Genomic DNA, 23,788 nt, shown 5'->3' on the forward strand with positions numbered 1-23,788 from the left:
GTTGCAATCTTTTGCTCAAGCAATTATGAACCTTATGATCATTAACTTTGGTGTTCTGACTTAATGCCAAACTTCAGTACCAATATTTCTTGGTTTTACAATGTATCTTCCTAGCCTGTTGCTGACAGAAAATGGGGCAGATCCTGTATACAGGCTTCTCATTTTTGAGTTAGTAGAAAGAAAGATTATAGAGTAAGACGTACTTTTATCTTGCTCACAGAAAGGGGAAATAGTTCCAGTAAGGTAGAATCCATTAATTCATTCCTCAGGTAAGCCCTAATAGAGCAGAAGATTTGTCTCGATGGTGGAAATCAAGACCCAGTCAGCTGAGGAGGTGGTAGGTCATGGGACAGAAGAGAACTGGTCTCCTGGGAAGATTGCTGGCTGGCTGTCCACTTTTGGCCAAACTTTGTCAAGGACTTCGGGAGCAGTAGCTGCAGACAGGGCCATGCCATTGTCACATCTGTGATGGCAGTAGCAGCTTCTCAGAGATTAGATCGCTATCAAAGGACATCATGGAGTAGATCATAACAAAGTGCACACAGGTAGAAACTATCTGCTTAAAACAAATACAAAACAAATTCTCTGCTAGGCTACCGCTATGGCTGCAAACTAAGACATACATGTTGGCATTAGTGTTTCTATGTGTTTGGATTAAAAAGCCAGTTTCACTTTCATTTGTAATCGGTTTCACTTTCGGCTCCACTGTAATGCCTGTGTTTCAAAACAAGCACACACCTCTGTGTTGTGCAGAATTTTATTGTAATGGCTTTTTTAAGTTGTACTTTATTCAGTGTACCGGCATACAGTTCATTGGTTTTGCAGAATCTGTGCTCTTTAAGTGAAAGGGGTTTTCTATAGCTGTGAAGGAAAAGATTTTGGTGTTTTATGGAGGAAAAGCAGTAGTTTGAACAGGCTCTTTTACTTGCTAAGCTGATGACTAGACAGACAGCAAACACTACAGCAGAGTGAGTGTAAGAAGTATAATTATATTATAAATAGGATTTTTAATAGATTCTTGCAATGGAGTTGCTAATAATGAAAATATGGCAGGAACATTCCTGGAGTAGATTGAGCTGTTTGTACGAGTAAGAGGAGGCAGACACAGCCCATTTGTCCCCGTTAATAGCAGGAATCTAGGTAGGGATCACAACTTCCCTTCGAGCTTTCATGCGTTTATCCAGCAGAGCCCTTCGGGCACCGGGAGGAGGGAACTTCACTCTCCGCGGAGAAAGGCAGTGAAATAGGAAAGTCAAATGGGTCTATGATTGGGGGTTTTAAGTCGTGTATATTTGTGAACTTTTAAAATTATTATTATTTTATTATCAGATTTCCCCTGGAACTGAAGAGCCGTAGAAGGGTCCTGCCGTGCAGAACACGGACTCGTGTCTGCCCCATGTCAGACAGCGGCGTGGACGTTGGATGTTCCTGGGCATTGCTGCAGGAGAGATGCAGGGACGCGGCAGGGGCGCCGGCTAATTCGTCAGGTAACACCGCGGTGGCATCCCTAGCATCCAGGCCGGACATCAGCGTCCCCGCCTGCTTCCCCTCCCCTCCCGCTGTCCGCACCTAGCCGAGGCCTCCGGTGCGCAGGCAACCGCGCGTCCCCCTCGCGGTTCAATAGCCTCGCTGCCAGCTGCGCCTTCCTCATGTGTACTTTGTAACCGCCGGCGGTAGCGGCTTTCTCACGCCTTCCACCTCCTCCCGCTTCCGAGCGGCTCACGTTTGGTTAGGTGCCGGTACCCTCGCCGGGGGGCTGTCAGTCTGACCAGGGGCACAGCAGAGGTGCCGGGCGGGCCCCTGTTGTCCGCCGCAGCGCCCGCCCCGCGGCCTGTCAGCGGTTTCGCCGGCAGCGGCCCATTGGCTGGCGCGGCCGGTAACGTGACGGCGGCGTCGGGGCGGGACCCGAGAAGTGCCGGTTGGAGCCGGTACCTCTCGCCGCGCTGCCGGCTCCCTCGCGGACGGAGCGAGCAAGCTAGTGGGCTGGTGACCGCCCCGCGCTGGGCGGGAGGGCGGGCAAGCCGCGCGGCCAGGTAAGCCAGGGTCGGCCGCTGCGGACAGGTGCCCGCTCCCCAGCGGGAGCAGGGCTCTCCTGAGGGCAGAGCGCGGTTGGCCCTCACTGCCGCCGAGAGACCGTCCACCGGTTTTCCTACCTCGGTAAGGGGCTGGGGTGCTCCCTCCGCCTGCGGGAGGGAAGGGAGGAAGGGGGGTGTCGGCCTGCGAGGCGCCCGGCGCTGTCCGCCCGTCCTGCCCGGCGAGCCTGCGCGGCGGCCGCCCCTTCACTCGGCGGCGCCCCGCAGCGGGGCCGCTCACCTGCCCGCCTCCCCGCGGGGCGTCGGAGCGAGCCCGTGCCTGCCCCGGGGCCTGGCGGCCGCCCCGCTCCGCTCCGCTCCCGCGCGGGTGGGGCTCTGCAAAAAACCGTTCTCTGATTTGCGTAACCGACATCTACACGTGTCCTCAAGTGACCCGGGGCGCTACAGGTCGCCTGGGGCTTCCTCCTTCTTCATCGCGCTCGGAGCGGCCGGGCGGCAGCTGCCACCCTTGACCCCCGGTGTGGCAGCGGTATCTGCCCTCGAGCAAAGGGCAGGTGGCTGCCAAGTCCCAACTTCTTTGAACGGGAAAGAAAGACTTAACCTCAGTGCTGAGGCCTGGCCGGACTGTGTGTCAAGTAAGAAGCATTCTCTTCTTTGTCCTTCTCCTTTCCTCTCTCTTGTCAATGCGCTTCTCTTCCCCAGCGAGACTGATTTTGCAGCAAGGGGTTTCTTGCATGGTGGCTTTTACTTGTATCCTAGCTGAGTTGTTTCAGTGAGGTAAGGCTTACTGTGTGCTGGTCTATTCTGTGGTGAGATTGAGGCTATTTCCTGGCATCAATTAAGAATTTGTCTGTGGTGAATACTGTGATTGACTGGTTCTGTAGGATTGATTAAAGTGGACTTCCCTAAAGCTTAATTTTATATGTAGATTGTCATTCATTGTCCTGATCAGGTAAAGTGTTTGAATTGGCACCTAGTGTGGTCACTTAAAACAATACCTTTGAGGTAGTGCTTGATTAAGTTAGGAGCTATGTGGTCACTTGCATTTTCAAGTATTTGACATGTCCTGCTGACACCCAGCTTTGTCTGTTTGCTGAAGTGATAAGGTAAGGCACCAATTATTTCCTTGTGTCTCAGAGTTCTTTTTCATGTACTTTCCTAGCAGAGAAGGCAACAATCACGGCTTACTGATCTATCTTGTGGGAGCTCTTAAACCCTCAAGAGGAGGGAAGGGAAAAAGCCTACATGGCTCAAGTATTGAAATGTCATAGTATATCAGTCATAGAATTTATTATGTGTTGTTTAAGTATATTTCCTGTGTTTTCCTCACTCTGTGTAGCTCAGCTGGCTGTGTAGGGAATAGAAAACTTACCCTGGGCAGTGTTTTTCTTCAGTATCTATGCTGCTGGGCAGGGCAAGGGATGTGAAATGGAGCAGAAAGGAGAATTACTGTAGTAGAGAACCAAGAATTGGGATAGGGAGCAAGCTTTCTTAAGGGTTTTCCCTAGTGTTTAGAGCATTCTGTGTAGCTAGATAACAGAATGTTGATCAGAGTTTACATTAGCATATTTTTACATTCTACTGAATTTTATATTAGTGTAGAGTAACTAAGCTTCAACTTTAGTAGCATTCATATGAAGTATTAACGTGCTTGTTCCTTGCACTCTTAGGAGGAGAGTGTTGCTGGTCTCACTCTTATTTTTTTCCTTTTTCCTTTTCAAGAAAATAGGATTCTTATGGGGAGAAAAAGAAAATTGCTGTTTTTTTTTTTCCTTACCAGTACAGCTGCTCTTTGAAGTTGATTTCAGCATTGTAAAATGAACTTGGTAGAGCAGTATGTCATTGGCAAAACAGTATTTTTATAGTGGATTTTTAGAGGGGGGTGAAGGAGGAAATCTTGGTTTGCTTTAGCTGCTACTGTGCCTGCTCTGCTGATGTGCTACAGGTTGCAAAAGAGACCATGGCCCTAGTAGTTTACTTCAGTTTACCATAACCTACTGCTAAAGCCACCAAGCTTTGCTCAGCCAGGATTAGAAATGGTTATTTCATGTGACTAAGGGGATAATGTGTGGTTTACACTGATCTTTCTGTTGCCTATCTAAATGTTTCACATTGCTGTCTGTATTCTGTGCACTAACCTGTGGGCTCTGTTTATCTTTCCTGTAGGCATCCTCATAACAGCTATTCACAAATAGTACTATTATGCCAGCTGATCTTGCACTCACTCTTTTTAAAGATAAGTTAGAAGTCTGTTCTGTGGTTATGAAGATAGTTGGTTCATATACCATGGGTAGCCATGTAGAAGGGTGAGAAATGTAAAGTGGAATTAATATTCTAATACTTAAATATGCTGGCATTTTGATGTTTAACTGGTATATACATTGGTTTCACAACATATAGCTATTATTAATTTGCTGATAATTAATAAACAACATGCTTTTATTCTTATCCGGTGACAAGCTATGGTATGACTTGTCTGATACATGTTTGTATCCTGTATGGATTGAGTTCAGCAGGACACATCACAGACTTGTAACTGTGCTTAGTGATAGCTGGTAATTGTAGCTGAGAGTCTGTGGCCTGTGTTTTATTAACCCTATCACTGCCATGTGGGCAGTCATACTCATTAATGCAGAAAGGTGGTTATGAGTCATGTGGTCTTAATTTGTTAATAACTAAACTTCTTATTTGGATGCAGTACCTTGTGTATACGTTCAAATTGGAGTTTTGCCAGACTTAGTAAGTGGGCTTCAGTTTATTGTAGTTATGCTTGGCTTTGGTCACTCTTTTCCCCAAGACTTGTAGTGTGCTATGAACTAGTTCTGAATTACATTTCTAGCTGGTTGAAATCAAACTATAATTTAATATTGAACAGAAGTTTCATAATGCTTATGAATAGTTTCCCCAACTGTTTGACTGTTTGTATCAGTAAGTTTAAATCTATACTTTCTAGTGGTGTAATACCTTGGAAAGAAGGTAGATGATTCAGCCCTCAAGAAAGCTGTTGCAAATGAGCTTTGTGGTATCATGCTGGCACACCCTCCTCTGATTTAGACCCAAGAGAATTCTAGGGCTTTTCAACAATCGGAAGGAAATAATGGAGAAAACTCTAATGGAGTATCTTCAATTTGATTCTCAATGGTGCCATTCTGTTTCAAAATAGTCTTTGCACCCTGAATTTATTATGTGAGTGCATTTCCATCAAAAGTGCTTGATTTCTCAATATGTTCTGATACTGTAAGCTGGAATGCAATTCTTTATACTGAAATTGAGAATTTAGTTGATTGTGAGAAACTGAAAGGTTTAACAATGCTAGTAAGGCATCCAGTGATACCAATAAAGAATATGGCAGTAACAGAATCTGTTACTAATTGTTAGTAGTCTTAAGACATTGTAATAAACGCTTTGTTTCTTTGGGGGATACGAGTTGTGGTTTTTGTTTAATATGGAATAAAAGTTTCAGTTCTGTGATACATCAGCTACTAAACTATGGTCATACAGTTACTGAGGCTTAATTAAAGTGGCATTGATTTTAAAGCTCTCGCTTAAAACCCCAGGAAATGTAACCCCTGATTTCCCTGACATCATTGCCTTAGCTCTCTAGGGAGAATATTGCTGTTTTATGAGTACTTAGTTGGATATTTATTGATACATTGGTTGTTGGGTATTTATTCATGTGTTTTCTGTTAGCTAAAGTTCGCCTGCATGCAAAGTTTGACTAGGCTTGAATTTAAGAACTGCAAATTTAGACTCTAATCCTAAACTATTTGTCCTTTAAACTAATTTTTCCATTTGAATGAAAGCAGAACCATGATGTGTATTTGTTGTGCAATCCAAAATATTTGAAGAACAGAGGACAAGTTGAAAAGTTTTAACACAAAACTGTTTCTAGGTTGTGCTTAAGTTATCAACAAGATAAACTCTCTCTTCCAACCCATGCCAATGGATGTGTGAAAATAATTATTACTTTGCAAGTGCCTTTGCAGTACAGGAGAACTGTTTTCCAAGTTCTTGTTTATTTTTATTAAACAGTTGTTTAAATACTGCCTTTGCAATGACGCTGATTCAAAGTCAGGAAAGCACCCAAACGTTGATGAATTGAAGTCAGATGGGATGTGTCAATACTCAAGTACTTTACTGAACTGGAGTTGTTGAAAGTAGTGTCTGCTTTGCTTCAAACTATTAGCAAGTTTCTTACAAATATGGGGCTGGAGTTTTTTTACTTCACAGTTCTTAACTGATTCAGGTGATGGTAAAACCCTTAACTCTTGTTTTTGAAGTTGTTAAACTTGGCTTCATACCAAGAAGTGTTTTTTCTTTTAGTATTGCTATTTGAAAAATCTTACCATTGTTAGGTTTCCTCAGACACCCCACTCAAAGCAAACTTTGTGCAGCAGAGGACCCTATTATGCAGCATACCTGGGCTTGATGGAAGTATAAAGCACAAACATAGTTGCTAAGTTCGTGTTTGCTCAGGAAGCAAAGCAGGATTACTATAGGCTTACTGTAGCATTCAGGTCTGATTGCTTGTGCAGGGTTCTGAAGCCTAGCATTGTTCTAGGAGATGCTTCTGATAAGCATGATGCTGCTCTTGTGATCTTATGCATCTGTGCAGCTCTCAAACTGTAGATACGTGTTTAGCCATTGATAAGTCATTTGTACCCATGCAGTTACACAGCATGTGCAATGCAAAAATGAAAGGACTAAAGGACATCTTTATTAAGATATAAGATGTAGCTGGTTGCTTTATCAAGTTAACCAATATGTAATATGGAGTAATATGAACAGGAAGATACTTAAGAGATTGAGGTAATTGTGCAGACAGCATGCTCCCTGCCAGAGGGTTAGTAAACCTGATTCTATTTCCATTGCAGGTGAATTTGTATTTGACTGTGGAGTTTCACAAGTTTTTTGACTTTGGGGTGGGGAGATTACTAAAAAAGGTAACAAGATGGGTTTCGGGAGAGCCTTTATGCAAAAAGAGTACCCGAGCTTGAATCAGATGTAACTTGAAACTTACCTAGTGTCATTATTTTCTCTTGGATGTCTAGACCAAACACCTAGAATCTAGTGTTTCAACTTGTCAGGATGGCTTTCAAGAGTAACTATCCTCTTAAACAAGATAAAAAGCTGCTGCTTCTGAGAAGAGATATGAGCCACTGCTGAAAGTTGACTCAGCTTTCCAATGTCGGGACTAATAGAGTGGAATCAGATGTGTTTTGTATTACTGCCCTGATAATAGTTTTTTTCATAGATGCAGTTAAATTCTTGTCTGTGGAAGTAATAAGCCTGCCTTCTGGAAAGTTCTTCAAGAAACTTATGCAGCATCAGGAAAACCTAACGCCAAACCGCTGTTTTTTGACTGTTTTTAAATCTTGTAGCTGCATTTGTGCATGGTAATAATTATCTTGCAGAGACAGAGCGTATTTGGTATATATTTTTGATTTGTGACCTCAGTTGAGATTTCTGTTCTCAACATCTGTTATCTCGATAGGGCACTCTTTGGTCGTGGTAGTCTATAAATACTGAAAACCCATCAGTTTCCTTTTTAGCCTGAATGTTGGGATTTTAACTTATTGTATTAGATTACGATTCATATTTTAGAAACATCAAAATGATTCCAGCTAGAACAAGGAGTATAAATACAAATGCGTGTATTTCTGAGAACAGGCAAAGGTGATAACTGTCTGCCCATTATGCAGAAAAGGAATAGTGTGTGTAGTACAATCCAGAATAGACTCTGATCATCTAGTAAGAAGTGGTATTACTCTATAATCTTGTCATTTAAATACTTTATGAAGAATAGAAGAACCGTTACCATGACTTTACAGTTGAGGAATTTGAGGTAGGGAGAAATAAAATCACTTGCATAGAGCTGTTCAGCTGTCAGAGATAAATATCCCTATTAACTGGGTTGGGTATTGTTATTGTGTTAGAAAGCAGTGTTTAGGCTATGAAAATAATGTAGAATGGAGGAAAAATAATTGGATTTGGGTACTGTGCTCCCTGGAAAACTATCAGGACTTCCTATGGGATGAAGAGTGTTCCCCCCTTCCATCTCTAACTGCAGTGCTGTTGAATTCCTTATAGGACCTTTATCTAGAAGGATCAAATTGGAATATTAACATGCTTTGGTTAATACATCAGTGTGTATGGTATGACATGAATTATGTTGATAGCCTAGTTATAGCAGCCTGATAGCCTTTGGACTACAGAATTGACCCAAATGCTTACCTGACTTAAGTAGGATTTATGGTCTACTCACTTTGTTCTGCAGCTCTCCCTGTGCTCCTTGAGAAATTAATTCAGAGGTAGTTCAGGTGTGTGGACATAGTCCAGGGCTTCTCTTTCTGAGATTTCCTTATTTCTGACTTGTTTCTAATGAGGTTACAGGAGTTACCTTGGCCATTTATGACTTCATTGCAAAGCAGACTGAAAATAGAAGAGCATGTATGAGTAATTCCCTGCCTTTTCCTAAGGAAAGAGGGTCTTCTGTAAAATTTAAACTGCTTTATGCTGCTGGCTCTCTTGTACTACTACTGCTCTTGAAGACTGAATATAATAAGCTATATTATAACTGAAGAATCTGCTGGTAGAAAGATCTTGTAATATTAAAGTTGTGAATATTCTGCAGTGTTATCTTGCTCTGCTTTGCTTTCTGATATCCTGAGCATAGCAGTACAATGAATGGGGATCGTGACTGTCTGTCTGACTGCTGAAAACTAAGGAGTTAAAAATTAATTTTCTGTTGTAGCATTTATCTTGGTATGCAAAATTAAATATATACCATTGAGGCTTCCTTTAGAGCAAACTGGAGGGATACGAGGGATACTGTTGATACCATTGTCTTATGGGTATGTATATATATTTCTCATCATGAGAAACTGAAGAATGTGATTATGGAAATAAAAAGGAGATATAAGTGAGCTTGAAAATCTTACTTCGTGCAGTTGGGAGGTATCTGACTCTGTAAGCTATGTCAGCAGTGGGATGAAGGACTTGATGTACTCTCGTGTAAGATGATTTCTGGGAGAGCTGTAAGGTAACAGCATGCCACAGGTAGCAGACCCAGTCTAGACCTTTTAAGATTGCTTTTGGTCTAGTCATGTAGTCTTCCTTGCTTGGGGAAGAACAGGTGAAGAACCAAGGAGACTTTTTTCATACTTAATGCTCTGAATTTACTCTTGAGATTTCTTTGCAACTTGAAAGGGAAGACTACTAGTAGTATGGGGGTGGGGGGGGGGGGATTGGTTAGTTGTTTTAAAGGAAAAACACAAATGGATTTGTAACTACTTGTTTCTTTAACTACACGTGAAGTTAATGATTGTAAGTTTGTTGGGTCTATGGTAGCTTGAGCGATTCTGGGGTGATATTAAGTACATTGCTGTGGATAATATAGTCTAGTATTTCAGTGCTCTCTCAATCCTATTTCACAAATCCATTAACACTTCACTTAAAAAAAAGTAGGTTTGTCTATGAGGAGGTAACTGATGTGTGCTTTGAACGTGCTTGGCTTCAGGTTCATTAGTAAGTCTCCTGTACTGCTTAGGTGCTGATTCTGTTTGTGTAGCTATGCCTCTTTTTTTAGACTTTATATGAACTGACTTACTTGCATTAAATGGTGTACTTCATTGTGGGCACCCTAAATGCATGGCACATTGTTGGCCATGCTTAAAATACAGCTCTTTGGGCTCTTAGAAATGTTAGAAGTAGTAGGAATGCATGTAATTCTCCTACTGAAGTTTTTTGTTTACTTGAAAGTGTTATGGGGCCAGAAAAAAAGGGGGAAAGGAGGCTGATAGAAATAGTGCTTCACTTTAAATACTAACCTTTGTGTTGAAAATGGATGGAATGTGATCAGACTGTACAGTGCAATATAAAAGATATTTGGGACATGTTCTTTGATTTAGTGTTTTTGGGCCCCTTTTTTTACTTCAGGAGCATTTCAGAAGTGACCTTCTAGAAGACCATCTCTATGGTTTGTGTTCTGCATGAGAGGTGCTGGTCCATAATGATCTCGGTAAGAAAGGTCCTCAGACTGTCTACAGTGTAATTTAAAATGCTTTTTATTGGATTTGACATTATAAAGAGAATAGTGTAGATAATCATACATCCCTTTAGAAGCTGGGAACATGAGTTGTGTAGCATCAAATGAGCTTTTGATCCTTGTGCTGCACAACATGCAGGCCTTACTGGTGGGAAGGCTTTCTTATAAGCAAGCGAGTCTGCATCATTTCTACTGTCAACCAGGAAAGATGTTTACAGGAGGACTTCTTGCTCCACTTCTTGATAAAGACAAGGACATGCAGGTGGTGTTTGACTCATACCAAGTGGGAGCTGCCTGCAGACTTCTGTTACCAGATGGCTCTGCTTAGTCTCTGGCCAAGAGATCTGCCCAGCACAGGCCTGAGCCTGTTAACTTGACAGAGTTGATCACTAACACCTCAATGTGCTATGTTCTTCCAGGCAGAACTAGTACAGTTAGTCATACTCTTCTCTCTCTTTCTTTTTTTTTCTTTTTTTTTTTTTTTAAATTAAGAAAAAAAAGCCTTATGGAACTCTTTACAGTTTGAGTTTGTTTTTTTTTAAATCTGTTAATGCGCTTTGCTGTGTTTCTTTAGGAATTGCCAAGCTTGTGATAGCAGAGCTATTTTTTAGTGGGTAATACCAATGTGGAGTTTTGGTGGTCATCTTGCATTCATATTTTCCTTTTTCAAGTGGAATATGTGAGATGCATAGCTGTTTGAAGACATGTAAATTAATGGAGCAAATGAAAAAATGTTCTAAAAACATGCTAGGGTTTTTAGTGAGAATAAAAATTAAATTAATGAAATTATTAGTTAAATATTAGAGAAACAAAATATTCTCTAAGTGAATTTACTTTTGGGATTCTTTGTATAACCAATACAAAGCACTCTCTTTAAAACGGGTGCTTGTTTTGGTATTTACTGGAATCAGTATTTTATATGCTAATACAGCTCTTAAATTTAACTTGATTATTTTAACTTCAAATATAATATATTTAAAGGACCCACAGTCTGGCAAGGGCCCTACAGCTTGCCTACAGGTTTATCCTTATGTGTCCTCAAGGAAAGAGGAGACCACAGCATTATAATACCTGTCTCTGTAGTTTGATTCTTTCCTCTGCCATATTTCTACCATTACCTGATACAGACTTCTATTTTTTTGTTTTTAATGCATCCTTGAGTTGAAAATCATGCTTGGGCACTAAAGCTGTGCAGACTATTGCTTGCTAGAAGTATGGAGTTTTGATTCCAAGTCTGAATTTGGTTTGGTTTGGTAGGGATCTTAGAAAGCACCAGAACTATAACTCAAGTGATATTTGCCCAGTAAGTAGACAGCTTGCTTTCAAAGAGATCAGTTGTGTTGATGCAATTAAGTGCAAGACAAAGCTGGGCTACCTTTTGTTTTACTTCAGGGTTTGGTTTTTATCATTAGATTGCTTCCTTCTTTAACTGTGAAACTTACTTGTTCGGAAACTTAGGTTTGTATGAACTTACCCCTTTTTCTTCATCTTGTTTTTCAGTGGTTTGAGGTGGTTTGGTTTTGTTCTGTGAAGTGCTTGACTCCCTGTCTATTTGGTCTCAAACTTGGGTTTAAACTGAATATTTTTCTTGCTAGTGCAGGCCTTCACAGGAGCATAGATTGTGACCTCTTTTAGCTAGAACACCATCCTTAGCACCTTAAACTTAACTTGAGAAGGCTGAAGAAAGTACTTTTACCAGCCTGTGTATGTCTGAATATGAATTAGTATTTAAAATTGCTCTCCAGGCTGTCCTAATATGAAATAAAAAGTACATTTACCATACCTTTAAATACATGTCTTGTAATACAAGTTTATTACAGAGTTTAACCCTTAAAATGGTTGACTTGGTATCTCCCTCCCATCCACTTATTGAGAATGAGGTTCAAGTAACTTCATGTACTTGGGCAGACCTTGCTGATGTGATTCAATATTATATGACGTATGGGTTTGTAATTCCAACTGCCTGTGCAACTGGAATGTTTGAAGATGATCTATCGCCCTAGTGAGTGTTTGACCAGTGACATACATTACTAGCAATGTTTAATTCTTTATTGGCCTTCCTTTAATAGAGAAAAGGCTTAATACTTGCATATTGATGGCTTTTAATGAGAAGTTAACTCAATATCCTCAGGGAAGATAGTGGTCCCTTCTGGATGTGGCAGGTATGGGACAGAAATGTATAACATAGCATATTTAATCCTGCACAGTCTGATGGCAAGAGAAGGTCTTTTGCTTCTGAAGCAAATCAAATTGGAGTAAAGCTTATTTTCAATTTAGATTAGACTGCAAGATTAAGTATTTCTCTTGCATTAAGTGTACCAGAGAAAGGAACTAATAGAATAAAGATGGGTATTCTGAGTTTAGATGAAGCTGCCTTCAAGAAGTCTTTTCCACCTACTCTGAGGCCTTCTCTGTTGAACCTAGGAATGTTCAAGCTTTTGGGTAGCTGAGGAAACTAAAACACGCTTGCCATGTTGTACTCTTTTTCTCAGCTTGCTGTAGGTACAGTAGTGGTAGAGCTGAGTAGTAGTTGCTTAATTTTGCAAGACTAGCAGAGTACCCCATATACAGTAAGTGTAAGTAAAGCCTAATTTATTTAATTTTAAGCTAAAAATGTTTACAAATGTTTTCCTAGAAATTATTGGGCTCTAAAGTTTTATGCAAGCAGACCTCTCCAGAGAGCAAGGGCTGCTTCTTGAACAGCATGAAAATTTTGCTATTACTATTCCACATCTTATGTTCAGGGGGACTGGCTTGAGAGCAAGTGTTTAAGGCAGGCAAGGCCTCCAGTTAATCCAGACACTAGTGGTTGAGATTGTCTCTAGTTGTAATTATGGCCTTTGGTTGTTTGAAGGGTTGATATGGAAAATGTGTAACAATGCTAGTGGTCTTGAACATCCTGTGCTGAGGAATACGCTAGTTACTGTTAAGTATGGGAATGTCTTTGTGTTTATTCTAAATACAAAAGGATAATCACTTACACGTTTCAGTTATCTCCTGTGACCTTCAGAAGGAACTGAAAAAGAAGCTTTCTCTAATCTTGTTTGTGTGTTGTTCTGTATTCAGTGGAATACAGAGCCAAAAATACAATCTCTGTCAAAAAGATCCTACCGCTGAATCTGCATGTGCATACAAGTAGTCAAGGTGCACATTCTGAAAGTAGTGCTTGAATCAAAGTAGTAGTAGTATCAAAGTAGTGCTTGAATTGAGTAGTCTATTATTTGTCAATAGGAAGCTTAAAAAAAGGAGATGCAGTCATCTGAACACATCTGTTAAGAGTATGTATGAAGTTATCATTCTTCATGAAGTCAGACCTGCCCCTGAACTCTTGCAGTAAGTGGCTTTTTGTCGTTTAGGGGACATGTGAAAAAGGAAATGGTAATATGCTGATAGAAGGGGAAGTTTTAGCCAGGAAAGATGTGTGTTGGGTGATGAATGTGTGGGGAAGTAAAGCTTGTTACTTTTTTTTCCTTTGGGAATATTCAGTAGTGTTTATTTGCAAGTGGAGATTCAGGCTGTGCATGAGAAGACCATAAGCAGGTATTAGAAATCCCATAGGAGACTCTCAAAATGGTCCATGGAGTAAAATTGGTTGCCTGTCTAGTTTATTATTGAATTTCATTTTGCATCCTAAATTTTGGAAGAAAAAGGGATACATCTAAACTAGCTAGAAGCTAAGTAGGTACTGAAGTTTAGGAATCACTTTTGGTAGGAAGTTGTTAAAACAGACATTTACTTGGGATGTCAGCATTTCTTACCTCAATTGAGAAGCTGCTGGAATGACACCGCTGGAATAACACCACTGGAATACCTGTCAAGGTATGCTTTAGTTGTATAAGTCTATTTTGATTTACCTAATGTATCAGAAACACCAACTGAATACTCAATCAACAAAACCAGCATAGCCTTAAAAATAAACCAAAGTTTCTTGTCAGGTGTTGGCTTTCTGCAGCCCATTATTCTTTGGAGAGGAGAAGTAAAACATTTCCCTTGCTTCAGAGCCATCCCTAACTAAATGTGCTTAAAATTACAGAAGCAGTGACTAAATGACAGAGTAATGTGATGTTAAGTAACCTTTTGATGCCTGACGACAGTGAGGTGCACTGTCTGATGCTTATAGATAATGTTTTTTCAAAATGGTAGCCTTTCATTCATATTCTGGATAGGTTTCTATTGATCAGATTCATCAGTCTTGAAGCAACTAAAAATTGCCTAGATATTAGTGGTCTGTATTATCTTACTTTTCTGGCCTGCATCCGGGTACTGGTCTGGGTTAACTCTCCTGAAGTCATCACTTAGCCTGGGGCTATAATGTCTGCCTCTCATCTTCTAAGAAAGATTGCCAATTGAATTAGGCCACTTTGAAAAGCTTTTATGGCTTTGATATGGGTTGAAAGCTGCTGCAGATGAAATTTCTCATACCCATTACAGTTGAGCATTATTCTGTTTGATTAGTCACCCTTGGCATACAGATAGGATTTGAAAGTAAACTGTCTTTAGCAAATTTATCATTAATAATTCACATTTTTATTATTCTTGTATGTACTGTGGATGTCTCTGATACTTCATATACACAGAATTGTAATGAATACACATATACTTCATTGGAAGGTTTCAAAAAGGAGTCATTCATTAGCAAGACCAGAGTTCACATATTTAAACACTTAATACTGTGATACTTTCTACTAGAAAGTATCTAAAACTGCAGCAAGAATGTAGCTGGACTTTTCTGACGGGAACTAACAACTTTCCAGTTCAAGTCAGGGAGGTGAGAAAGCAAGCGTTTGATAGAAACAGACCTTACAGTCTCTAAAAGCTCTCAGCCTCTGTAAAAACAAACCACTTCTTTGTTTGAGTATTATGGCATTGCTTGAAGAAGGTGTATTGGGTTGTACATGCTCTCAAGTATACAAATAGGTCTTTAATAGAATTGGCTTAAGTTCTGTTTTCTGTTTTCTTTCTGAGAGTTTTAGAGAAAATACTTCATCAAACAGTGTTAACTGCTTTCTTGTACTCTGAATTCTGTACCTCATACTCTGTATCTCATAAGCTTCTTTTGCTTAGTCCCCAAAATAAGCCTGTTACCAGGAGAATGATTTTCTTTGTGTAAAAGTGGATATGTGCATTACTGTTACCTGTAACTTTCTCTAATATGTACTTGGTTACAGAAAATATATTCTTACAATGTTAGTATCTTCCCAAATCCCTGCTGAGGTTTACTTGTTTATCAGGAAAAGAATTGCTCCCATCCTCATGCTAATTACACCTTTCACACTCATTTAAACTCTCTGCCACTTCAGTGATCATTTTGACTTCTCAAATATGTTTTTCTTTGCTAAAAATAATGTTCTTTATATCTTTTGATCTCTGAATCATTCAACATACTTGTTTCTCAGCCTGTTCTTGGTAATTCAAGAGGGTCTCAAATCTTTTCATTTTTGTAACAAAGTTGGAGTGAGAAGAGTTGACTGGGTTTAATTCTAGGCGGGAAATTAAAAAAATGCTTTTGTTTTTTCTGTCTGTATTCAAATCAAGCATGTTTGGCTTCAGTCAAGACATGATCCAGACACTGTTTGCAGAATGAATGCCTTAGTTTGGGTGTGTTTAGTAAGTTATTGTGCTTTTACATCTATGAATTTATATTCAAACCCCAAAGAATTATACTGAAAGAATTCATTTTAAGGTAATTACAGGTTTCGCAACTTGAGCTGAAGTGATTTAAGAAATTGTTATTTCTTAGCTATGGTTAGAGCATCTCGGTTGTAGGGTTAGTAACTTCATGTAAGTGCAAAAACTGTTGGTCTTAAGTAGCTTTTAGTGCTTAGAAATGGGACAATGACAAGGGCCAGTACTTTATTTCAGGAAAAGCAATTTTCAGCTGGTGAACAAGTGATTGATTTGATGGGATAGAGCTTAAATTATTCTACCTAGTTCTTGTGAATCTAGTTAGATTTTTTTCTCGTCAAATGTTGGATCTTTAAAACACTGCTGTGGGAAGGAGTAATGAACCATTGTTTTAATAAATCATTGGAGTCCATATATTTAATGATCTGATGACAATTTCTTTTCTCTCTAGAAGTACACTGTAACCATCCTGTCCTTCAGCTGCTTTCCCTTGAGTGGGCCTGGTAAGTTTCTATATTCTATTTAAAGTAGTCTTATCAATGCAAGAAGGGTTAACTTATTTTCAGCCATTCTTCTCCCTTCGAATGTAAATATGGAGTAAGAATAAGGCTTTGCCTCAGTTCAGCTGTTGTTTGTCTTTTTATAAGAGCTACCCAGTTCTGTTTGGAATTGAAATGTCCAGTATCTATCTGTTATTAACAAAAGCCAACTTGTGCCCAGGTGGCCAAAAAAGCCAGTAGCAACCTGGCTTGTACCAGAAATAGTGTGGTCAGCAGAACCAGGGAAATGATTGTCCCCTTGTACTGAGAACTGGTGAGGCCACACCTGCAATCCTGTGTTCAGTTCTGAGCCTCTCATTACAAGAGAGACATAGATGTGCTGGAGTGTGTCCAGCAAAGCTGGTGGAGGGTCTAGAGAACAAGTCCTGTGAGGAAGGGCCGGGTGGGCTGGGGTTTAGCCTGGAGAAGAGGAGGCAGAGAGAAAACCTTACCATTCTCTAGAACTACCCAAAAGGAGGTTGTAGCGAGGTGTAAGTCTCTTCTCCCAGGTAACAAAGGATAGGAGAAGAGGAAGTGGCCTCAAATTGCTCCAGGGAAGGTTTCGATTGGATATTAGGAAAAATTTCTCTCCAAAAAGGTTGTTGAGCATTGGAACATCCAGACCAGTGAAGTGGTAGAGTCACCATCCCTAGAGGTGTTCAAAAGATGTGTAGATGTGGCACTCATGAACATAGTTTAGTGGTGGACTTGGCAGTGCAGTATTAACAGTGGGACTCAATCTTAAAGGTAATTTCTAACCTAAATGATTCTGTGATTAAGATAAACACAGAACATCCCCATTCCTTTGTATCTGTACTGCTTAACAAAATTTCTAGGATGTTTTCTCCAAAGCTGTGGTATTGCCATTGACACTGGATGGTTTCTTGATTTGTTTCAGGGCCTCTGTTTTTGAGAATCTTGGCTTTCTGCCAAACCTTGGTATATCAAAATTACGACTGACTTCTATTTCATGAAGTACTGCATGTTGCAAATCTTATTTTCAATAGTTATTTGGCAGGAAAAAAAGGGATTACTTCCCAGTTGAAACAGGACTTGCTGTAAGCAGTTTGCTGGGTTTCATGTTGATGTGACTGTACAAAGCTTTGACATCTCATTCTATGTGTTCACGTCTTGAGTATGTTTTGTTCCATTTCGTTTAGCTGTAACAGTGCCGAGCTTTGCTACATCCTGATGTATGCAACAAGGCAGCCGTTCTAATGAAAGCTGAAATGTTTGCCCTTTATTTAGGTGAAGCAATTAAAAGTGAAGTATATTGAATGTTTTCTCTATCCAGAATGAAGACAAATGTAAAGATGGCATGTCCAAGGAATTTTAAAAGGTGTAGACCTCCTGACTGAGCACTTCTAAGTATTTATTCTCTTTAATTAGTAAAGTAAGTATGAATAAAACCTATGCTGCTGGGGATTAGGTGTGTCATTTATATATATATATATATGGCAATATTGGAAAATAACAGGTTGGGTTAGCTTCACTTCAATTCTGTCAGTATGCTTAATGCTCTTGATGAGAGAAGATGGGAATTATACGTAAGACTGTATAAAGCAAAACTGGTTTTGTGGGAATTTTTGTTTTTTCTTCTTTAATTGAGTAACATGGTTTAATGTAGTAGAAAATTCTAAATTACAAGAGCCATCATGTTAATATATTGATTTGATTTTTTGGGGATTCTTCTTAAAAAGAAATCGCTTTTGCTATATGTTTAGGATGCTGCTGAAGGGCTGCTGATAGTGTGCCAGACACTTCCTTAACTTACACCTGCTTGTGTTTCTGAAGAGCACCCAAATGTTTGGTCAGAATACATTTTCTCCTGATCTCTGATGCTATGTTCACTCTTCGTTTAAACTTTTGCATTCCAAGTAACTTTCTTAAAATAAATAAGGTGATGGCTAGAGTTAGGTGCCAGCAGTTCTTGGATCCTTTTGCTATGCTCTGGATGCTAGGGCAAATGTTACCCATTTCAAACTGGGGAAACAGGAATAAGCTTCAAGTGTTTAATGGTGACAAAAATTGGCTTTATCAATTCTCTAAGAATGTCTTTTCTTTCTTTTTTTTCTCTACCAGCTGCTGTTCTCTCACAGGTGAAAGTCATGATCACGCTAACAGAACTCAAATACTTAGCAGATGCCCAGTCATCCTACCACATACTAAAACCATGGTGGGATGTCTTCTGGTATTACCTCACCATGATAATGCTGCTAGTTGCTGTACTCGCTGGGGCTCTCCAGCTTACTCAAACCAGAGTATTGTGTTGTCTTCCTTGCAAGCTAGAATTTGACAATCATTGTGCCGTGCCTTGGGATTTAGTTAAAGCCAACCTTAACATGTCAGCTAGCTCTACAGCACAGATAATCATCCCTCTTAAAATCCAGAACGATCTCCATCGGCAGCAGTATTCCTATATTGATGCAGTATGTTATGAGAGAGAGCTTCACTGGTTTGCCAAGTTTTTTCCATACCTAGTGCTTCTGCATACCTTTATTTTTGCAGCTTGCAGTAATTTCTGGCTTTACTACCCTAGTACAAGTTCCAGGCTTGAGCATTTTGTAGCCATTCTTCAGAAGTGTTTTGATTCTCCATGGACAACGCGTGCCCTCTCAGAAACAGTTGCTGAGCAGTCTGTGAGGAAGTTGCCAATAGCCAAATCAAAAGCAGTGATTTCACCGCCTGGGAGTTCAGTAGATATAGGGGCCAGCAGGCAGTCCCTGCCATATTCCCAACCTGGCTTGGAACCAACGGGAAGAGAAAATTCCTCAAGTGTTCTTGACAAAAAAGAAGGGGAACAAGCTAAAGCTATATTTGAAAAAGTGAAGAAATTCAGAGTACACGTTGAAGAGAAGGATGTCATATATACAGTGTATATGAAACAGATTATAGTGAAAGTCATTGTATTTGTAATAATAGTAATTTATGTCCCCTACTATTTATCATTTATTACACTTGAAATTGATTGTGTAGTCAACGTTCAGGCCTTCACAGGGTACAAAAGGTATCAGTGTGTTTATTCACTAGCAGAGATTTTTAAAGTTTTGGCTTCATTTTATGTTGTTTTAGTGATCTTCTATGGCTTAACTTGTACTTACAGTTTGTGGTGGATGTTGAGAAGTTCACTTAAGCAATACTCTTTTGAAAAACTGAGAGAGAAAAGTAATTATAGTGATATACCTGATGTCAAGAATGACTTTGCATTCATTCTCCACTTGGCAGATCAGTATGATCCTCTTTATTCCCAACGATTCTCAATATTCCTGTCTGATTTGAGTGAAAACAAACTGAAACAGATCAATCTTAACAATGAATGGTCAGTGGAAAAACTGAAAAATAAACTAGTAAGAAATTCCCAAGACAAGATTGAACTCCACCTTTTCATGTTAAATGGTCTTCCAGACAGCGTCTTTGAACTGGCAGAAATTGAAGTCCTAAGCCTGGAACTTATTCCTGAAGCCAAACTTCCTTCAGCTGTGACCCAGCTAGTCAATCTCAAAGAACTTAATGTTTATCACTCGTCACTAACTATGGATTATCCAGCAGTCAGTTTTTTAGAAGAGAATCTGAAAACATTGCGCCTCAAATCTAGTGAGATGGGAAGAATTCCATTTTGGGTCTTTCATCTAAAAAACCTGCAAGAATTGTGCTTAACAGGATATTTCATGCTAGATCATCACAATTCCATATATAATGAAAGCTTTCAGGGGCTAAAAAATCTGAGATCTATTCACTTAAAAAACAACCTTTCCCGTATACCTCAAGTGGTTACAGATCTTCTGCCTTCTTTACAGCACTTGTCTATCAACAATGAGGGGAACAAACTGATAGTGCTAAATAACTTGAAGAAGCTGCTCAACCTGAGAACCTTAGAATTAATCTGCTGTGACTTAGAGCGCATTCCCCATTCCATTTTTACCCTCAACAATCTGCATGAAATTGACTTAAAAGAAAATAATCTCAGAACAGTGGAAGAAATAATTAGTTTTCAACACCTTAAGAACCTTTCTTGCCTAAAGTTGTGGCACAACAGTATTTCCTATGTCCCAGTGCAGATTGGTGCATTATCAAACCTGGAACAATTGTATCTAAATTATAATAATATTAAAAATGTTCCATTGCAGCTCTTTCTTTGTAAAAAATTACACTCTTTGGATCTTAGCTATAATAAGCTAACCTCCATCCCTGAAGAAATTGGTTATCTGACCAATCTGCAGTACTTGGCATTGACAAAAAACCATGTAAGTAGAACTTTGAATTACTACTTCAATCAGGTACTGACTTAACCTACCATATTTTTTCTGGAGCAGCCTCTGCTTCAAAATGCTTTTGCAATGTTCATGATTAAAGTAAACCCAGTAAAGCTGGAAAAAGGGGTGGTGCTTGTTCAATCAATATAACTTTGGTGTCATCAAAGCTTGTATAATACTAAATACTACCCTGGTCTGTCGCAGCTTAAGGGCTCTGATCCAGAGATAGATTTCTGTAGTCATCCTAACCTGCACTATCTTTCCCTGCGGCTGTCTATCGTATGTAGTATTTTAATGGAAGTGAACAGTGTTCAATTGTTACTATCAAATGTCAAGCTGAAAGCTGTAGTGCATCAACAGCTAGCTGCCTGGGAAGAGGGAAATCCTTATAGCTGTAACCTCATTAGCAGTCCTGAGCAGTCTGGCTCATTAGTATTGGGTCCAGGCTTGTGACTGAGGGCTTCTTTTGAGGTTTGTAATTGGTTTTTCACTGGTGAGGTTGGTTTTGGATGGACTGGAGTTACTACTGTATTGTGCAGATTGTGCAGGTGGTACAGGTTTCACAACACAGGAGCTCCTAATGTCTTTTCACAATCTGTATTTTTTCTTCATTAACTGATTCTTAGGAGATAGTAGTCTATTTCTCCCCTGCCACCTGTGCATGCACGTGTTTTGTATGCACTTCTGCATATGCACTCATGTATATGCTTCCCCTGCCATGCTTATGTCTTCTGCCAAGAGCTTAGCATCTTAATGAAACAGGTATATAAAACCATCCTAGTGTTCTCAAGCAATTTATCCCATAATGGTAGAAACATTACAACCTTCCCATTCCTTATCCTTCCATAAACTAAGAGGGCTGGGGTTCTTTTACCCTAAAATATAACTGGGAAATGTTAAAACATGCAGCTGCATGTACGCTAGCAACTTCTAATGCGTATTTTTGTTGTTGTTTTCTTTTTCTAGATTGAAATGCTGCCCGATGGATTATTTCAGTGCAAAAAGCTGCAGTTTCTTCTCCTGGGAAATAACAGTCTGATGAATTTGTCCCCTTGTGTGGGTCAGCTACTGAATCTTGTTCAATTAGAGCTCATTGGAAACTATCTTGAATCACTTCCTGCTGAACTGGAAGAATGTCAGTTCTTAAAGAGGAATAGTCTCATTGTAGAAGAGCGGTTGTTAAAAACACTTCCACCCCGTGTAAGAGAGCGTTTGCAGGCAACTTCAGATAAGTGCTGAGTTTAAACTGGAACTCTGCATCATTGCAGTCTGTAAGCCTGTGTATCTAAAGGGCTCCATAGGTGAAGTGAGAGAGAACAGTTTACAAATCAGTCTTAAACTTAAATTCATTGAACTGAGTTGATTGTATTGGAAAAGAGAAGTTTACTTAGATTCAGAAAAAAAATGCAGCCTTTAAAAGGTAATCATATGTTTGAAAAATCTGAAATATGAATTGTTGGTTGGCTTCTACTGGTTGAAATAACTAAATGTTTATGATGATATTGAAATGGAGGAGTTGATTGCCTGGCTATAGTGAGGGTGTATATACTTTTTTCCTATGGGAATTCTTTTCTGTTGATAGTGATAATTTTAAATAGCTTCATCTTCTGCCACGTGAGGTCTAAGAACTGTCTGGAACTAGTTTCTGAATGTGAACTCTTCGCTAACTTAGAATATGTTAAATTAAGAATTTAAACTATTTGAGCAGTTCAATTGCATGGGTCATATTGAAAGTAACTTTTCAACATACCTTAATTTTAAAAGCTTTTGACAAGTACTGAGCATAAATTCTATAATATGGAAGTTGCCGTTTGAATCGTGCTATTAAAACCAGTTGGACAAAAACATCTGAACACAGTTTCAGTATTTTGTCTTAAAAGTAGTAAATACAAATTGAATTTTTGCCTAGAAATTGGGAAGAATCAGAAGAATCTGCAACAACTGTTGTGCATATGTATGAGACAGCAAATCTTATGGTACTGATCTTCATAGGTAATGATGGCAAATACAACACAATCTAGTTGCAGGGTTGTCTTCTGTATGTTGTGAGCATCGCAGGTGTTAGTGTAGTGTATGTGCTGTTTAACATGTTTTATAACTTCTCATTACTGACTGCCTCAGTCCTCCATACCCAGTTACTGTGTTCTGGTGTCTGGGGAGAGGATGAATAAAGTTGATGTTAGTGACAGACACAGTTAAGCTAGACAGTCATGCAGCTTACACTTGGGAGGGGAAACCAGGAAGCATTATAAACTTCGCCTCTTCTAGGGATATAGTTCCATAGATCATAGTGATGGAATGAGCTCTTACGCCATCCTTAATACTTGCAAAACTGGATGGAAATAAAATGGTTCCTGACTTCATTCTTCTGCTGTGCGCTCTTTTATTGTATTGAAGTCTTAACTCTCATGATATTTAAACATGTTCACAAAAAATATAGGTGATACTCCTGGGCAAAAAAAGGAAGCATGATTTCCAAAAATGTATTTGACATTTTATAAATTTTCAAAACCTATCTCAATAATGGGTTAAATAGATAAGGTAAACTGTGTTCTTAATGCCTGTGTTCATCAAATACGCATTCCAGTTTGTAATATCAAATCATCACAGATAAACCAGTTTTAGTACTAAGATTACTTTTAGTCATCTCTTGCTCCCATCCCAGTGTCCCTCTTGTGAAGAGTAATGTTTACTTGGAATGAAAATGCCAAAACCAAGTCTGGTCAACATGGAAGTTAGAGATGTCTCTGCAGTAGCAGTGCAGGAGATGTATGTTTGTTTACTGTACTGATGGCATTCCAAAGACCTTTGCAGTTAGAGCACTTTTCTTCTCAGGGAACCAAAATGTGGTAAACCTACTACTTTTTATGTAGTTCTAGAAATGTTTTGTGTAAGCTGGTAAGTTGTGTTTATGTGCAGACTTGTGTTGCTGGAACAGTCTTCTATAGCATCCATATGTAGCTCTTCCAAACTTTTTCAGCTAATCTTGAGTTGTTTAATAGTTCCATAGGAATTGATATGGTTCACAAACAGAGCTAGTTGTCATAGATGTGATGAAACCAGAGTGCATTGGTGTGCACCCCTGTGTCTAGAGTGGTGTTAATAATTGTAGCAGGCATGTCAGGACTTTGTAACTTAACACTGAAGAGCAGCACTTTGTGCCAGAACTTGACACACAAGACTTGACAGACCAGTGGCTTTTAAAAAATTAAGCAAGCATTGGCTTTAAAGCTTTTTTCTAAATTGGGAATCAACAAGAAGCAAGCAACTGGCTTGGTCAGAAGCTTTCAC

At 39.5% G+C, this 23,788-nt stretch overlaps 1 protein-coding gene across 4 annotated transcripts; it reads left to right on the top strand.

Moving 5' to 3' along the window:
* The first annotated feature begins 585 nt into the window (after window positions 1-585).
* On the top strand, window positions 586-22,860 carry LRRC8B (leucine rich repeat containing 8 VRAC subunit B). Of its 4 annotated transcripts, none has more exons than XM_061462309.1 (5): window positions 586-1,487; window positions 16,157-16,208; window positions 17,539-17,637; window positions 18,327-20,488; window positions 21,464-22,860. In XM_061462309.1, exons 4-5 carry the CDS (start codon window positions 18,353-18,355, stop codon window positions 21,734-21,736), a joined length of 2,409 nt encoding a protein of 802 aa, XP_061318293.1. In that variant the 5' UTR covers window positions 586-1,487; window positions 16,157-16,208; window positions 17,539-17,637; window positions 18,327-18,352; the 3' UTR covers window positions 21,737-22,860. The 4 variants fall into 4 exon arrangements, with proteins under 4 accessions (XP_061318293.1, XP_061318284.1, XP_061318311.1 ...); XM_061462300.1 differs by lacking the exon at window positions 586-1,487 and adding an exon at window positions 1,561-2,033; XM_061462327.1 differs by lacking the exon at window positions 586-1,487 and adding an exon at window positions 2,457-2,587.
* The last annotated feature ends 928 nt before the right edge of the window (window positions 22,861-23,788 follow it).

This window comes from Pezoporus flaviventris, unplaced genomic scaffold, assembly GCF_033815535.1.
Source record: "Pezoporus flaviventris isolate CSIRO_AGI_PZ_B2104156 unplaced genomic scaffold, CSIRO_AGI_Pfla_v1 ptg000001l, whole genome shotgun sequence".
Lineage (NCBI taxonomy): Eukaryota > Metazoa > Chordata > Aves > Psittaciformes > Psittacidae > Pezoporus > Pezoporus flaviventris.

Coding starts and splice junctions, on each gene's coding strand:
- LRRC8B (XM_061462309.1), top strand. CDS start 18,353: ATGATCACGCTAACAGAACTCAAATACTTAGCAGATGCCCAGTCATCC. Junction 20,489..21,463: donor TGGCATTGACAAAAAACCAT/GTAAGTAGAACT, acceptor TTCTTTTTCTAG/ATTGAAATGCTGCCCGATGG.